This window comes from Panthera tigris, chromosome A1, assembly GCF_018350195.1.
Source record: "Panthera tigris isolate Pti1 chromosome A1, P.tigris_Pti1_mat1.1, whole genome shotgun sequence".
Taxonomy (NCBI): Eukaryota; Metazoa; Chordata; class Mammalia; order Carnivora; family Felidae; genus Panthera; species Panthera tigris.
This window is the reverse complement of record NC_056660.1, coordinates 2,270,020-2,288,858: the sequence shown is the minus strand read 5'-3', so window position 1 is coordinate 2,288,858 and position 18,839 is coordinate 2,270,020. Positions and strand designations below refer to the sequence as shown.

General features: G+C 41.1%; 1 protein-coding gene across 6 annotated transcripts in view; it reads left to right on the top strand.

Annotated features, from left to right (window-relative positions):
- Window positions 1-18,839, top strand: part of MICU2 (mitochondrial calcium uptake 2) — a 143,012-nt gene that overhangs the window by 69,156 nt on the left and 55,017 nt on the right. For all 6 annotated transcript variants that reach the window (XM_042979633.1, XM_042979762.1, XM_042979671.1 and 3 more), the window contains exons 5-6: window positions 9,459-9,506; window positions 11,143-11,225. In XM_042979633.1, the coding sequence (XP_042835567.1) occupies window positions 9,459-9,506; window positions 11,143-11,225 (131 nt within the window). The remainder of the gene's footprint in view (window positions 1-9,458; window positions 9,507-11,142; window positions 11,226-18,839) is intronic.

Genomic DNA, 18,839 nt, shown 5'->3' with positions numbered 1-18,839 from the left:
AGCATCCGACTTCAGCCAGGTCACGATCTCGCGGTCTGTGAGTTCGAGCCCCGCGTCAGGCTCTGAGCTGATGGCTCGGAGCCTGGAGCCTGCTTCCGATTCTGTGTCTCCCTCTCTCTCTGCCCCTCCCCCGTTCATGCTCTGTCTCTCTCTGTCCCAAAAATAAATAAAAAAAAAAAAAAAACGTTGAAAAAAAAAAATTTAAAGAAATCAAACTTGCATTCCATGCTAATTATATTTCATGGTAATTAATGTTAACATTGACATTGCTGATGACAAATTATTCTGACCTATTTGAATGAGTCTCTGGAATATTTTTGTTACAAACCTGAGTTAGCCTTTCTGTGAATTGAAAGTGTGAAGACTACATGTTTTTACAACTATTTTCCAGTTAAAACTGTTTGGCACTTTATATGGATCTTTTTCCCAGTTATAATTGGTATCACTTATCAGCAAAATACACTGTCATAAATTTTAGAAAGAATACATTGACTTTATCAACACCCGAATAAAAGCATGAAATTATCACCAAGTAATTTTATTTTCTTTTTCATTTAGACACTTTTTTGACTTAAAATATTTCTAAAATATCCTAGGTGAAATGTTTGCCCCCTGGTAACCAACATTTTGTCGGTCTAATGACTCACAGCTATTTTATAGAATAGTTTTCCTTTTCCTGACCTAGATCTTCTCTAAGTTGAAGTTATTCACTGTATTACCGTATTTTATGTGGTGTGTGGTCATTTCAGAGTTCATTACCTATGAAATGAAGTCACTTAAAGAAACCTGATCTTGGCAGCCTTGTGCACAAAACAGGTTTTTAAGTTGCACTACCTAACTGTAGATTGTAAGAACATATGCCTCATATCATATTCTGTGTTCACAATCATGAAGGTAATTATTAAAACTAGTAGAATTCACAATGAAGTATATCCTGTCCTGTGCACGGAAGAATTTTGTGAATTTTAAACCTTTTGTTCCTTTGAATAAAATAAAGGGGCCGTGCCTCCAAAGCTACCGCCTCTGTCTCCGGCAGCCGACAGGACAGCCGCGTCCTCTCCCCGTCACCGTCACCGTGTGACAGGAGCACCGTTCCCTGTGACGGGAAGGGCCGCCTGCCTCCCGTATTGGTGCCGGGCCTCTTCTGTTGCCTTCCCGAGACTTCTCACCCTGCTGTTACTCCCTCCCCTGCCCCATTCTCTGTCCCGCACTCTGTCGTGCTTTCTTACATAGCGACCTCTGGACATCTCCCATCTTTGAGGAAAAGCCTCCCTCCGCTGACCCTACATCTGCCTCCTGCCTCTCCATACTTCTCGGCCCTTTTCATAGCCAAGCCCTTTGGGCTGCGTTGTGCTCACTTCCTCACGTGCCAGGCCAGGCATCCTCCTGCCCACTTGGGCCAGCACCCACCCTCCGGCGACACCACTCTCGTCAGGACCATCAGTGACCTCCCTGTTACCAGACCCGGGGAAGCTATTCTGCATTCTCGACGCCCAGGACCCCGGCAGTACCGATGCTGTTACCTGCTCTCACCCCAGGGCTTCTAGGACCCCGTACTTTGTTGTGTTGTTTTCTTACCATCCTAGGGGTTTCCTCCTAGGAAACCTTCCGTGAAATTCAGCCATGAGCCACCTAAACTGGGGAAATCAAACAGGCCCTTCTGATGGGGGGAGTCTGAATGAAGGGGCTGACCTCTCAGTCCTGAGCAAGCAGTGAGAAAGCCCATCTCACGGGAGGGGATGGAGTTTGAAGGCGAAATGTAAGGATCTCGGAAGGAAGTAGGAGGCTGTTGGGCAGATGAAGGGCAATGTCTTTGAGACCTGAAGTGTGACGCGGGGGTTGAGATTTCAAAGAGCAGTAGGCAGACACCCCTTTTCTTGGTGGAGAGAAGGTCGTGAGTGGTGGCAGTGCTTCCGTAACACGGATTATAATGCAGGCCCGGAAGCAGCGGTGAGGTTTGAAGGGAAGACAGTTATTACGGCTTCCAAAACTGTGTTTACTTACGGTCTTAATTCTTCAGGCAGGGGGAAAAAAATCTGTAGGTTTTCTTTATTCTCTTCTTCTTTTGGGGGGAGGGTTTTGTTTTTTTTTTTTAAGTTTTATTCTCTTCTTGAAATTGAGAGCACTGTTCTCCTCATTCAGCCTCTGCTCGCAGCACAAGATGCATGAAGCATTTTCGCATATTGGCAGATGAGGAATTGGAAAAGCATCCTCATGAGAAGTATTCTGTCAGGATTCTCTTAGAGTGTGGCCATTTCCAGAAACCGTGGTTCTGGTGTCCAGGAGAAGGACTGTGAATCTGTGTATCTTTACAGATATATAGAGGACACTGAGGGAGATGATCGGGAACTTCTTTATTCTCTTTACTTTCAGGCACCTATATGTCTGTATGTCTCTCTCCCCCCCAATATATACTCTCTCTCTCCCCAAATACACACACACACATATATATATATATATATATATATATAAAACTGTCAAGGGAGATAAATTCATCAGCCTACTCACACATTTTCCTGTTGGGTAGTTCTCTCTCCCTGTTCCTTACATAGCTGGAGAACTATTTATATTCCCAGAAAGAATAGGGGCATCGTACATTTCCAAGATTTCTAAAAGCATGAAAAGCCAGTATTTCTAGATGGCTGGGGAGAAGGCCCTTCGTAATGGACTGTTAGAAAAACAAAACGGAAGTCCGTAGCAGAAAGGTTGATATTTTTTCCTTTAGGTAAAGTGCACGAGGATAATAGTGTGAGAAATAGGGGATAGGAGACAGAGAGAGAGAGAGCTTAGGAGGAACCAGAGGAATAAGTGACTGCAAGGATAGACAATATCGATGGCATTCATTTCAAAGTCAGCAAGAAGGAATAAATAATCTGCACTGCGCAGCCGCAGGAGGGGAATGAAACCTAACTTCCTGCCATTGACCCCGGAGCGTATGAAAGCACAGCCTTCGTTAATGAAGGACCAGTAGGGAGATCGGGACTCAGAGTATGACTGAATGATGGCAAGAAGGGTAAGCAGCCGACAGGGACATGCGCAGCAGGGTTGCGTGCGAAAGGGCAGAGTGAGAGCCGCGAGCTCCCCGTTCCTCCAAATGCTGGCCTCCCTTAGCGTGGGCTTTCCTGTGCCGGCCAGCGTTCCACTCTGACCGCGATGTCAGGCCCGACCCTTCGCGTTCTCCGTCCCTCCAGCAGCACGTCTGCTGCACGACTCTGGAGCTGGCAAGAGGGCGCCCGGCCCTGGGGACGGAAGGGGTCCGGAGCCTCACCACTCCTGTGTGCCCTGGGAGCTTGCACGTTTCTTTAGTGTCTACTGCCTCTGTAAGATGAAGGCAACGGTCTCTGCTTCCACAGTTACGGTGGGAACAACGTAAGTAAGGCTTCTCCACCGTGCCTTGAGGTCAAGGCCGGAAAGATCTCTTTATTATTAGGCAAATCCAAGTGCCACGAGTTCTCTTGGATTCTTTGAAACTCCGTGATCCCAGTTCTCTTGGTACCTCTCTTTCTGTCGTCGGTTTCTCTGCCTCCTCCTGGCCACGCAACACCGGTGCTCCCTAGGATCTGTCCGCTTACGGTTCTCCTGCTCCCGTTGGTTTGGCATCCGTGTGTGCCGCTGGGACGCTCAGATCCCAGATCCCCGGCCGTGTCCCCGTCTCCGGCCCAGGCCGCTCTCCTGAGCTCCAGACTTCGGTATCTCAGCCTGCTGCCCGATGCCTGCTCGCGCGACTCTCAGTTCCCTGGAGCTTCCCGTATTCCAGACCCAACTCATCATCTTGCCCTAAACCCGCACCTTTATTTCTAGTGTCGTTTGGTAGGACTGCTTTTCACCCACCCCGTCGAAACCCAGCAAATCTCTTGGAACCCTTTCTCTCGTTGCCACTCCCACCCTGCAGATGGGGAGTCAAACACCGTCTTCCTGATGTCGCCTGCTGGGTATTTATCTACTTCCTCCTCCCTTCTGCGGCTGGAGAAGTTACAGGAAACAGACCAAGAAAAAAATCTTGGAGAGGGTCTTAACAGCAGTTTTTTGTTTTTCTCTGAAATACACGAATTGAAATGTGCATTTTCAACTTAAAGAAAAAACACTGATACGGGGCACCTGGGTGGCTCTGTCGGTTGAGCGTCCGACTTCGGCTCAGGTCACAATCTCACGGTTAGCGGGTTCGAGCCCCGCGTCCGGCTCTGTGCCGACAGCTCAGAGCCTGGAGCCTCCCTTGGATTCTGTGTCTCGCTCTCTCTCTCTGCCCTCCCCCGTCACGCTTTGTCTCACTGTTTCTCAAAAATAAATAAATGTAAAAAAAATTTTAAAAACACTAATATGAATATTATAATAGAGGAGAGATTCAATAGGTACACTTTTTTCACATATGCTTTGTTGATTTTTTTTATTTCTTTATTGATATTAATGAAGTCACTTGAAAAGAATGTAAAATTTAGCTACGTTGAGAACAATTTTAAATATTCCATTTTACCACATAAAATACGTATCAAAAATTACACCATATGATAACTAGCAAAAAATAGTATACCTTTGAAATAAGAAAATAACTTACCCACCGTTCATTACTATAAAGAAAAATACGAGTTATCGTGCTTTTTTTTGCAAGTTCCGTAAAGGTTTTATTACACCCAGAGAGGAGAGGTTCAGTCCTTGGCTGCCGCTTCCCTCATGTCTTCCTCTCGGCACAGACGTGTGTCCCCACCCTGTTCTTGGTGAACTTGAGGGCGCACTTGTCCTCGGAGACCTTGAGCAGCCCCATGGCACACCGCTCGATGGACAAAGCCGCACGCCTCTCACATCACGTCCTGCGCGAGCCTGGTGTGCTTGCTGAGGCGCCCGTGGCCGCGGCTGTGCCTCAACTTGCCCCCGTCCTTAGTCACCTTGTGGCCCTCGTTGAGGCCCAAGGCCAAAGGGCAGTGCACAGCCACAGCTGCTACTCCTCAGGGATTCCCGCAGCGTGCAGCTCGTATGCGCTCTTGTAAACTGAGCAGAATTCTGGGGGTGCCTGGGTGGCTCAGTTGGATAAGCGTCCGACTTTGGCTCGGGTCATGATCTCGCAGCTTGTGGGTTCAAGCCCCGCGTCAGGCTCTGTGCTGACAGCTCGGAGCCTGGAGCCTGCTTCGGATTCTGGGTCTCCCTCTGTCTCTCTCTCTCAAGGGTAAATAAACATTTAAATAAATAAGTAAGTATTAATTTTTTTTTATTTTAAACTGAGCAGAATTCTCAATATAATACAGTCCTTAAAGATGTACTGAATATAAATTAAATACATTGTAAGATAAATAAACATGTTCTTATGATAGATGTATTAATCTCGCTTTGGGAAACAGTTCTCAAAATTGCATTCAGTAGCAAGTCATTTTTTAGAATGGTTCCAAATTTAAAATATTTTTAGAGAAGCATAGTCATTAACAGAATTTAATCCTCTCTTCTTGTGGCCCTTCCTTAAGGATTCATTAACAAATTTTTAAATATAATTATTTAAAATACTTTCCTATTTGACATGTACTTTTAAAACATTGCCATTTACTTTACAATTAAGTGTAAGAGATATGTATTGTTTTTCCTGTATTCCAAAGTGTCAGTTTCCTTTACAAGTGTTTTCAGAGGGCAGATATTGAGAATGCTATTGTAGAATTATATTTTTTTTAATTTTAATTGTAGAACTATATTGTTTATCATGCACTTGAGAGTGTAGGTGCTGTTTTATACTGTCTCAACTCTGTTTATTCAAGCTTTTTATTCAAGTCAGCATGTCAAAGAAAGACACTGGAATTTTCTTTCTCACAAAGTCCCCATTTAGAGGACGTGTACCTGTGTGGAAAGAAGAGAAGAGTGAGGCCTCCTCTTGGCACTGAGCCCACGTCAGTCTAGCATTTTGGCCATTTTTTCACATTACCATAGTCCTTTGAAAATTGGAGGCGAAAAAAAAGCCACTGTCCACTTTACTGAGGCTGCCAAGGGATGAAATACTTTGATCCTTCAACTGACACCAGAGCACTTCTCTCGGGTACGAGATTTGACAAAACACATTTCTTTCTCTCTCCATATAAACACTGAACGTTTTTAAGGAAAAATATCTGAAAACTCACGGTGGGCTTTTTTATTAAAAAGAAGTACACTGGCTCCAAAATAAAAACAACCAAAAAGTTGGTAATGCACAAAAATATAAGTCATTAAAAATATTATTTTAATATTATCATTTAAATTTAAAATATATGCCTGAAGTTGCTTGTAGCTAAACCATTGAATTACCTGGATAGAAAGTCCTTACCTGCCTTGCTCTGAACTTGGGCCCCAAGTCTGTGCGCCACCTGATTGGGAGCCGTCAGGATCACTGCCGTCAGCCTCTGCGGGAGTTCATTCCTGTGTCTAGGCTACCATGGGCCTTAGCTCCCATTGCTTCTTCCACATGGATGTTATTTCGGACCATCAGTAACTTTTTAATTTTCATATTTAGTTTTCATATTCAGCCTTATCTGTCATCCCACCGCACTTAATTAAATTTTCTTCCATCATTTGAAGACCATTTTTAGAATTACTTCCTCTGTGACATCTCTGATCACCTCTGACATCTCTGCAAATGATTTCACATACTTCCAAAGTCGGTAACTTTTACTATCACGGTCTCTTAGTAGTATATAGCATTTTCATAAACATTTTTATTCCGGCCTCCTTGATGGAAGTATACAGTACCATCTATTACGAATTCTTGCCAAAAATCCAGCTTGAATCTCAGCACACTTCTAGATCCAAAGACTAGTGTGTAGAAAATACAGAAGTTAGAGGAACATTTGAAATGACACCAAGAAGATGCAGTCAGCAAAATTCTAGATGATAAGAAACTTTATAGGACTGACGGCCAGGCATCTTTAACAACTAAGTTGAAAGAGGGGGGGAAAGACATGGGAGAATCTATAGATTTTTTAAAAGAGATTTACAGCACAGGGAACAAAAGAAAAATGTTAAACTTTTGTGAATCAAAGTACACAGAGAAGAGAGTGAAAAGACAACCCACAGAATGGGAGAAAATATTTGCAAATCATATATAAGGGTTAAAATCCAGTATATTTAAAGAACTCCTGTAACTCAACGACAACAAAAAAACCAAACAACCCAATTGAAAGGGAAAGACTGGAATAGACATTTCTTTGAAGAAGATACATGATTGACTTCATGATTTCATTCCCACATGAAAAGATGCTCCACATCACCAACCATTAGGGAAACGCACATCAAAACCATAATGAGACAGCACATAATAAATACCATTATTATCAAGAAAAAAATTAACAAGTGTTGGCAAGGATGTGGAGAAATGATAACCTCTCTGCACTGTTGGTGGGAATGGAAAATGGTGCCAGCACTTTTGAAAAAACCATGGGTGTTCCTCAAATTAAACACAGAGAATGACCATATGATCCAACAATTCCCCTCTGGGTACGTACCCAAAAGAATTAAAAGCAGAGATTCAAACAGATATTTGTACACCAATGTTTGTAGCAGCATTAATCACAATAGCCAAAGAGTGGAAACAACCCAGATGTCCATCAACGGATGGATACACAAAATGTGGCCTATGCATGTAGTGGAGTATTATTCGACCTTAAACAGGAATGGAATTCTGACACGTGCTGCCATGTGGATGAACCTTGAAGACATGATGCTAAGTGAAGTGAGCCAGGCACAAAAGGGCAAATATTGTATGATTCCATTTATATGAGGTCCCTAGAGTAGGCAAATTCATAGAGACAGCAAATAGGATAGAGATTATAGGGGCCAGAGGCAGAACGAATGGAGTTAGTGTTTCATGGGTATGGGGTTTCAGTGTGTGGTGCTGAAAAAAGTTTTGGTAATCATTGCAAAACAGTGTGAATGTACTTAATGCCACTACCCTGTACATTTAAAAATGGCTAAAATGGCAAATTCTGTTATGAATGTTTTGCCACAACAACAACAACAAAAAAAGTGGCCTGAGTCCTGTTGACCAAGTACAATGCAAGGACCTTTCTCGAATCCTGATTTGAGAACACTTGAAAAATTGTTTTTCTGATACAGGGACGTTTGTAAAAGTGGTATGAATCTGATGATATTGAGGGATTATTGGTAATTATTTGGAGGGAGGGAGCCGTGTTTTTAGAGATACAGCTTGGATTTTCTACTATGAAATAACATATGAGATTTGTTTCAAAATAATCCAGTGGGAAGTGGGAGAAAGGAATGGAAAGAGGTATAGGTAAACCAAGATCTGTCATGAGTTGATAATTACTGAAGCTGATATATGTATAATACACTTATTCATTATATTCTTTCTACTTTTGTGCGTGATTGAAGTTTTCCATGATACAGTTTTTTTTTTTTTTTTATTGTGTATTTCGCTATTATATCAAATTTATGACCCGGAAGGAAAATTTTTTTGGCTTATCAGGAGGCCATGATTTACAAGATACATTTTCTGTATTTATTGCTATTGTTTTCGTTGCAGGCACATAAAACCAGACACTATCTATTTGAGCAAGAAAGGACAGACGTGGAGCTAGTGGCCAGACACAGAGCTAGCTTCAAGTTCAACTTAATCCAGGGCTCAGACATCACCAGTATCCATCTTTCATACCTGCCAATTAGGATTGGCTGCATTCTCAGGCCCTAAACACCGGCTGTCTGGCAGTTCCAGGCCCTCTTTCCATTGCCTCACATTCCTAAGTGAAACATTCTCACATCATCAAAGCCCAGGAGGGCTGGCGGAGGGAAAACAATGGAGTGAAGGTTCAGCATTCTCATCAGAAATGCCACTCTGAATGACCCAGCCTAGGTCAAGGCCCGTCGCAAGTCCCTGCAGCCAGACATGTGCAGCCTGCTCCTTAGCTTGGCTCAGCTTCTTGCCCATGTCTGCGCCGATTCTGGGAGAGGACAGTGATTGGCTGAGTCAGTCAGCATCCACCTTGAGGGGTGAGAATGGGTAGTCCTATGCCTGGCCTGCATGTTGAGAATGGAGAAGGAATGGTTTCCCGAAGGAAAATCAAGTTACTGCTGCAAAGACTTAATTTTCTCATTTTAAATAATATAGTTTGGCCTTTGGTATATCAAGATCTCCGTTACTCTACTGAATTTTCAAATTTGCTTCACTTGAGATGTTGTGAATGGTGAAATTTGAGTGCGAGTCGCATAAAGTGCCGTGCAAATCAAACCTGTAGTGGATGCCTATTGTTTGCTAGCCAACATCCATCCCTCCTCTTACTGGTAATAGTAACCTGATGAAAAAACACGGTCTCTTTTTTTAAGTATTAGTACTGTACTTAACTCTATTGTAGAAGTTTTCCACTGTATCAAAGAGGGGTAAATTAAAGTAAAAATGTGTGTGTTTTTAATTCAGTGAAGTTTCCATATAGTACCTCTATGTGATTACTTGTAAACCATGTAAAGCTTATTTCCTGATGTTTTTATTTTCTCCCTTTCAGGACTGATATCCTATACCGAGTATCTTTTCTTGCTTACCATCCTCACTAGTAAGTATCCCACAGTTGGTCTCTGTGATCATGTGCAATTCTCTGTTCTTGCCAAACAGTGTTTTGGAAGTTTGGCATTTATGTCTTTTACCATGAAAAATATCACTGCTATCTTAGTTTCTGTGTCAACGAAATGATACCGTTGGATTAGATTATCCCTTCTACCTCCCTTGTACTATGGCTCCCCATAACTTTGTCTCCTTAAAAGACTTGTTGAACAGAAGAATGAGACTTAACCTTCGCATATTTAAAACCCCTCGTTAGATACTCTTCAAACTTCCCGATCGGTACTCTTCAGACTGGTCATGAAAATCAAGGAATGAGCGACAAACTTTCACAACTTGGAGCAGAGTAAGGAGACATAACAACTAAATGCAACATGATTTCTTTCCATTTTTTTTTAATGTTTATTTATTTTTGAGAGAGAGAAGAGGGGAGGGGCAGAGAGAGAGAGAGAGGAAGAAACAGAATCTGAAGCAGGCTCCAAGCTCCTAGCTGTCAGCACAGAGCTGGACTCATGAGCTCAAACTCAGGAGCCGTGAGATCATGACCTGAGCCGAAGTCAGACGCTTAACCAACTGAGCCACCCAAGTGCCCCCAACGTGACTTCTTATATTGATCCTAAAATAGAAAAATAGCATTGATGGAAAAACATGAAATCCAAATAAAGTCTGTAGTTCAGTTGAAAATACTACTACCAGTGTTAATTTCTTAGTTTTGACAACGATACTGTGGTTATATAAGATGTTAAAAATAGAGGAAGCTGGGTGAAGAGTATGAGAACTCACTATGCTATCTTTACAACATTTCTTAGGGCTAAAATTATTTAAAAATAAAGTTTGGTTTTTTTCATATTTATTTATTTTTGAGAGAGAGAGAGAGAGCAAGCAGGGGAGGGGCAGAGAGAGAGGCAGACACAGAATCCGAAGCCGGTTCCAGGCCCTGAGCTGTCAGCACAGAGCCCGACAGGGGGCTCGAACCCACCAACAGTGAGATCATCACTTGAGCTGAAGTCAGAGACTTAGCCAGCTGAGCCACCCAGGCGCCCCTCCAAATAAAAAGCTTTTTAAAAACCCTGCTCTGAGAGGGGCGCCGGTTGGTTAAGCGTCTGACTCTTGATATTGGCTCCGGTCGAGGTCTGGCAGTCATGAGATCGAGCCTCGTGTCGGGCTCCACACGGAGCATGGAGCCTGCTTGGGATTCTTTCTGTCACTCTGTCTCTGCCCCTCCCCTGCTCACTCGCTCTCACCCTCTCGCTCTCAAAATAAATAAGTAAACCTAAAAAACAAAAACCCTACTCCGAGGAAAGGAAATCAAGAGTAATAATCTGTACGAAAATAGCCGAGCTATCATGAGAATAGAGGAAACCCCTGGTAGGGTTAAAGAAATAAATTAAGTTCTCAAATGGATTTTGCCTTGAGAAGCAGAGCATTTAGCGGCAGAACAACACGTCTTCGGAAATAGATCAGCCTCTGAAAATTGTTGTAAGAAGAGATCGTTTTTTCTCTGTCGAGGCACTTGCATAATAGTTTCTGGAAGCTTTTTTTTTTTTCGAATTCGAAGACCTACGGACCAGCAAATATAATTTGCATTTCACCAACATTCAAATAACTGTTCGCTTTTCACTTAATTACAGAACCCCATACTGGGTTTCATGTTGCTTTTAAAATGCTGGATGCAGATGGTAATGAGATGGTTGAGAAAAAGGAATTTTTTAAGGTAAGTAGATTCTACTTATTTTTGGCTTATCATAAGACACTTGGGTGTTTGTGTGATTTTACATTTCCATAAAAATAGAAATTATATCCACTGCTTACATATGACATGTCAAGAAATCATTTGTACATTTGGAAGTGTTAAATTTTCCGTAGTGCAGCCTTGAGGGAAACTGTTGAGGAACAGAGTATAAGATGCCTGTGGGAGAAATGGACTTAAACATCTACGTTTTTTAGGGTTTTGTTTTATGATAATGATAACGATAATATATATAATGTATATAACGATAATAGAAATGATAGAAAAATGAAAAAGCTACAATAGGTATAAATGGGTGCAGGTTTTCCAGGAATTTGCTAAGGCTAATATTTGAAAAGCTGGAAATATGTTTAAGTGAAAATATGTTTCCAAGACAACTCTAGGACATGTGACCAGTAAATGTTACTTCATTCCAAGAATGTTGATGGTAGTATTAAAAAATACCTCACTGTGCATAAACTGTTGAGTATGTGACAGAGTTAAATGTTGTTATTTTTTTAAACTTTTTAAACGTTTGTTTATTATTGAGAGAAGGAGAGAGACAGAGCATGAACATGGGAGGGGCAGAGAGAGGGGGAGACACAGAGTGAGAAGCAGGCTCCAGGCTCTGAGCTGTCAGCACGGAGCCCGACACGGGGCTCAAACCCACGAACCGTGAGGTCGTGACCTGAGCCGAAGTCGGAAGCTTTACCTACTGAGCCACCCAGGCGCCCCGAGTTAAATGTTTTTAATCTATTAGAGTGTTTTGTGGAGAAAAAAACACAACATAGTAAATAGATAACACAGTGCTTTGTACATACTGACTTCTTTGAACTATGATTGGTAATGCATACATACATAAATGACTATGACTTTTTTTTAAAAAAGCCTTTAAGACCTGAAGCAAATGGACTCTTTTACATGTAGGAATGTAAAAGAAACACACATTTTGGAAAACAAAATTGGCAGTTTCTTAACGATACTTGGCAATTCTACTCCCATGTATTTAGTCAAAGGAAGAAAACATGTTCACCCGAAGACCTGTGTATGAACGTTCGTAACAGCTTTATTCATAATAGCCCCAAACTGGAAACAGAACCTAAGTGTTCGTCAAGTGACTAGATAAACAAATTGTATTCATACAATAAAATACTACTCAGCGATATGAAGGAAAAGTTACTGATAAATACAACAACATGGATGAATCAAGGTGAAACAGACAGTATACAGAGCGGGTGATTCCTTGGATACGAAACTAGAAAAGGAGCGTGTCTACACTGACAGAAAGCGGATCATTGGCAGCCTGGGGCTGAGAGGGAGTGAGCAGTTGACTGCAGTTCCCATGAGGGAGCCTCCTGAAGTGCTAGAAATACTTTAGATCTTGGTGAGGATGGCAGTGACATGGGCATATAAACGTGTCAAAACCCATCGAGCTGTGTGTGTTTTGTTATCATACAAACTGTACGTCAGTAACCCCCTTGACAAGGTTCCATACCACAGGCTTTGCAAATTTAGTTACTGAGATAGTTGGTTCTATGTATAAGAAACTGTGTCAAAGACTGGAAGCAAAGGACATGGCAAAAGTTCTAATCAGAGAATAAATATAAAACAAAAAATAGGCTCATGAGTATTTACCATATGTGGAAATCTGGAAGAGGATGTAAAGAGTGCATGAATGTTAGCATACGGGGGAGACTAAGTTAAGTGACGTGAACGTCTGTGTGAGTAAACAGGTGAAATTGTCAGTGTTGAAAGTGGAGCACAGTCCATCTTACCCCGTGTGGCCGCCATCGGTAGTTGTTCCACTGCCTTAAAAAGTCTGTCCAAGTGGGGAATCATTTTGAAAGATAAAGATACTTACGTAACAGACTTTTTAATTAACTTAAGAAAATACACATCCTTTTTTTTTTTTTAACATTTTTATTTATTTCTTTTTGTATCCATTTCGGAACGAAGGCCGTTTCTTTAGAGTGGAGCCACTGATTGGATTCTTGCTACACAGTCTCATCATTTATCATCTGCAGTTTCCACTTTGTTTTCTTTAAAGGGCAGAAAAAATGTAAAGACAGGTAGGAAGCACTCAATGTAGAATCCTTCAAGATTTGGCGATTTTCCCCACTCTTTACAGACCTACCCCAGCTAATCAGAAGCAGCTTTTTTTTAGTAGTGTCCCTTTATAACACAACTCTGAAGTATTCCTCTCACTTTTTTATCGCAGCAACCCTTTTCAGACTCCTTTTTCATGGATACAGGCATTTGCATTGTTGCAAGTGACTTCACGCACACCCCTTTGTGTATGTAGTCAAGGCCCACGAACGCAATGAAACAAGCTAGCCGCCAGGACAGGAATTGATGCAGGCCATCCCCTCGCGGCTTCCTCGACATGGCGTTTTCTGGGGGGCCTGGCAGCTCCCGTGACAGTGGCCCACTCATTTCAGGGTGTTGCCAAACATAAGGCACTAAATGCTACGCTTTTATGTTTGGAGTTTATATCACTTTCAAAAACAAAACGAAAACTCACATAAACTGTCTTCTGTGCTTGGTGCATCCATTTCAGGCTCTTCTGGTTTCTTTCACCAAATTCAGTTGTCTTTGAAGCTACGTTCTCACCTAAGGCAAAAAAAGGAGACCAATGTCCTAGTGTCCCCAAGTAGTTAACTTCTACCTTCAGCTTTCTGGTGTTTCCAGAAAACCACATTACTTCACAGTAATATTGAATTAAATCATTACAGTAACAAGTGCAATGAGCGTAATTGGTTTGGAAACACACAAAAATTAGAGCGGATATTGAGGTCAACCGCTGAGAGCAGGAATACGCAAGCAAGCTTGAGACTGGCCAGGAGCTCACTGGGCATATCTGTCCCGGAGATCTGCAGGGGCAGTAGGGAGCCTTGATTAACCTGCATTGGTCAAGTTTTTGGTTTTTTGTTTGTTTGGGGGTTTTTTTGCTACATTTTATTTGAGGAAACAGAACCCAGTATACAACTATAGGAATTAAATTCTGGAATATCTAGAAAGGAATGGACTCAGCATAACTACCCTCAATACCCTCAATATTTCAGACCAGTATGTTGGTATATAGTTCTTGAAGGTGTGCTAAAACACACAGAAAATACACCCTCACACTAAAACAGATACCTTTGGATTGTTGTGTGGTTAGGTGTACTTTACAAAACACGCAGAAAAGTTTCAAAACTTTCAGGAACAACTGAAATAATGGGAGGTAAGAGGCTTCTTTATGAGGACCTGTCTTAAAAATAGGTGTGTGTCACGGAAAGACAAAATGTATGATCTTCTATGTAGAATCCAACAAAAAATCAAACTCCTAGAAAGAGATCAGATTTGTGGTTACCAGAGGCGAGGTTGGGAGTTGAAGGAAGGTGGTCAAAAGGTACAAACTTGGAGCTAGAAGATGAGTAAGTGCTGGGGGTGTAACGTGCATCACGACAAGCATAGTGTTTACACAGGAAAGTGGTTGAGAGAGTGAATCCTAGGAGCTACCGTAACAAGGAGAAAAGATTTTTCTTTTGCCTTTGTTTTTTTTTTGCATGTGTATGAGATGATGGATGTTACCTTACTGCAGTAATCATTTCAGAACTTCTCTAAGTCAAATCATTGTACACAGTGAGGTATGTCGATTATATCTCAGTACAACTGGAAAAAGATAAGACTCATGGAGGTCTCCTTCTCTCTCTGCCCCTCCCCTGCTGGTGCTCGGTCTCTCTCTCTCTCTCTCTCTCTCTCTCTCTCTCTCTCTCAAATAAATAATAAAAAAAACTTTTTTTAATTAAAAAAGGTATCGCTAGTTTCCTATCACTGGTATCAGTGAGATCTTTATGTCAGTTCTAGTCATCTAGTTTTTCTTCCAATCTCCAGTGTACTGGGAAGACAGGCAACAAAGCTTGTTAAAATTAGGTAGAAAATATAGACTCTATTACTTGTACTCTCCAGTAGAGTAGCCAGTAGCCATATGTAGCTTTTGGGCCCTTGAAATTTGGCTTGTGGCCACAAAAAACTCAAGTTTTTAAATTTTAATTAATGTAAAATTTACATTTAAAACCTGATATTCCCTTTAGGTATTCAGAAATGTTTACATATGTTTGAAGCTACCTGGGTATAGGGAACCCCTTTTAAGTTGTAAATCTTATGAAATCTGAACGCAGATCAAGTATTTCCAATGAAATGTAAATCTGAATTGATTGTTCTGTAAATGTAAAATACACAGTGGATTTTGAAGAAAAGAGAAAGGAATGTAAAACATCTGAATTTTTACAGTAAATACATGATGAAGTATGATGGGATATTAATTCATTTTCATGTGTCTTTTTTTGTTGCTTTTATTTTTTTGAATATGGCTGCTCAAAAATTTTAAATTACTTATGTAACTCCTTTATATTTCGATTGGACAGCACTGCTTTAGAATATACAGACTATAAATTCTGAGAAAGTCTCGTATATATTTTATCATATGCCCTTAAAACAATTGTTTCAAATGCTGAAAAGGATTTTCTTACGCGTGGGTTTGCATCTTACATAAGAAAGCTGGAGGATTCCAGAGGATTGAAATTGCCTAAGTATACTTCCAGATAAGTGAAGTTTCACTTACTGTTCAGAAAAACAGGTAGTAATCTTCCAGAATTCAACTTCTTAAAGTGGCAGAAGTTAAAAGTAACAGAAAGTTATGGAGAAAACTATACTATGTAACTGCTTAAAGAATATTGGGAATGTTTCACATATTCAAAACATGTGGTTTGAAAAAGATAGAAATTGTTTCATTCTGACATCATTGTGAGCAAGTGTTAGCAAATTTGCTTGTTACCCACGAATCAGTATGGATAAAGTTTATCATTATAGAGCAACTGGATTATGAAGGCAGCATGGAATTCTACAGAGAAGTTGAGGGTAGTTTAAATGGACAAAATGGGGGAAAAATAAGTAAAATAAAATAAAATAAAATAAAATAAATAAAATAAAATAAAATAAAATAAAATAAAATAATAAAATATGGATTTCTAGGTATCATGGCTCCTACTCAGTACCTCAGATGAAAAATTACTCACAAAGCAAGCAGGAAAGGAAATACTAGATAGTCACCATAAATTTATCTTTAAATTCAATTTCATTCAGCATAGGAAAACAGAAATAACCATATTGCTCTATTTAGCACCAACAGTCATTAAATGACCATCATTACCGGTCCCTTGGGGAAAGAAACTTTATAAAATACAGACCGCTGTAAAAGCATTGTTGCTGTCCCTGTGTGGCCGACATGTAAAGAGACACCTCAGAGGCAGAGTCCCCAATGTGAACTGTACTTCACCACCGGGAGAAACCAGTGGACAGCTGTCAGAGATAATTGTGCTTCAGTTTTCAAAAATTATCTCTGTCCACAGTGTGAAAGCTGAACTAGAAGAGAAGAGATTGGAGATAGGTGGCTTGTTACACTGTTACAGTAGTCCAGTTTACAACTGCGAATGCAAAGTGGGAAATACGGTCAAGACGTGCTGTGGAATAGGCTCTGAGGAACCTGGTTTCCAGCTGGATTGAAGAGACGAGGGGAGAGGAGACATAAGTGGTCACTCCTTTTTCCAGCCAGCCTAACTAGGAATTATGGTGGCACTAACTGATCTAAGAGGACAGAAGACTAGCTCTTATTGAGGATTGGTTATGTTCAACATATATGTCGCATTGTTGCATCTTTGCAGCAACCTACAAGGTAAGTAGTAGTATCCCCATTTTAAATATAAAATCGATATACAGTCAATATAGCAGCCATGATTTGATTCCAAGTCAGTCCATCCAGTTCTACAGCCCTGCTCTTTCCTTAATGTTAGCCGGCCTCATTTGAAGGAGAATGCAGAGGAGGACCGGGTTGAAAAAGATCTTAACTCTGAGCTTGGAAATGTTGACCTTTATAAACTATTGGGACATCTCTGTAGAGGTAGATATGAGTAGCAAGCAACTGTCTGGAGATAAGAATGTAGCCGGGATTAGGAAGCATCCTGATACAGGTGATAATTAAGTCATGAGAGTATGTGACCTAAAGGGGAGAATGTAGAGTGAAGAAGGATAAGATCAGAGTTTTGCAAAACAGTTGCATTTAAGAGGTTAAGCTGAAACTGAGAAGCCGAGAATGAAATTGAGAAGGAGCAGAGTACAAGAGAAGTAAGAAAAAGCCCAGAAAGTGCAGGATAATGGAATCTAGGGAAGAAAAGAGCAACGATGAAGTAATGTTTAACATCAAACTTTTTAAAAGTGGTCAAGTTGGACAGCGACAGAGTAGAGGACTCCTTAAATTTTGTAGGTCTTTGGGAGCCATTACAGAAGCAGTTTGAAAATAGTGGTAGGGACCAATGCCATAGAGCAAAAGACTAAAGAGGAATGGATAGGAAATGCAAAATCGATTGGGGGAGTTAAGATGGCACAGTAGTGGGGGGACCCTGGGCTTCCTTCAGACACAGCTAAATCAACATCAAATCATTTTGAGCACCTAGGAAATCAGTGTGAGAATTAAGAGAACAATCTGCATAATTTGAGGGAGAGAACCTGGCAGGCTTATTTTAACAAAGAAATCAAAGCACACCTAGTTAAAAGTCCAAACACTACCCACTGCAAGCAAGGAGGAGCTCTGCAGAGGACTGACCTTGGGGAAAGAGCAGCCAAATCACAGTAGCGAAGTGTAGACCACATACACCGTAAATACTTTCTGAAGCACCAGGCCCTGGACAGTGTATGACCCCTTCTTAAGATAGCAAGACTCTCAGGACCAGGAAGCATAACAAGCTTTCATAACACACAAAGACAGAAACCTAGAGAAAATGACAAGGTGGAGGAACCCCCCACCCCACAAAGAAAGATCAAGAAGAAACCACAGCCAGGGATTTGCTCAAAACAGATATGAGCAATATATCTGAACAAGAATTCAGAACAATAGGCTCGAGAAAAGCCTAGAAGACACCAGAGAAACCCTTGCTGCAGAGATAAAAGACCTAAAAACTAGTCAGGCCAAAATAAAAAATGCTATAACTGAGTTGCAAAACCAACAGGATGGAATCACAATGAAGGTGGAAAAAGCAAAGGAACAACTGGGTGACATAGAAGATAAAAGTATGGAAAATGATGAAGCTGAAAAGAAGAGGGGAAGAAAAGTATTAGATCGTGAATATATACTTAGGGAACTCAGCAGTTCCACGAAGTGCAATAATATTCATATCTTAGCAGGCCCAGAAGAAGAGCAGGGAGAAAGGGGGAGAGGGTTTATTTGAACAAATTGTAACTGAGAACTTCCCTAATCTGGGGAAGGAAGAGGCATTCAAATCCAAGAGGCACAGAGAACTCCCCTGAAAATCAACAAAACAGGTCAATACCAAGACCTATCATAGTGAAACTTGCAAAATACAAAGATAGAGAAAGGCACAAAGATCCTTAATCTACAAGGGTAGACACATTAGGTTTAGCAGACACATAGAAACGTGGCAGGCCAGAAGGGGGTGGAATGATGTATGCAGCATGCTACAGGGAAAAATATGCAGCCAAGAATACTGAATCTAACAAGGCTATCATTCAGGGTAGAAGGAGAGGTAAAGAGTTTCCAGGATA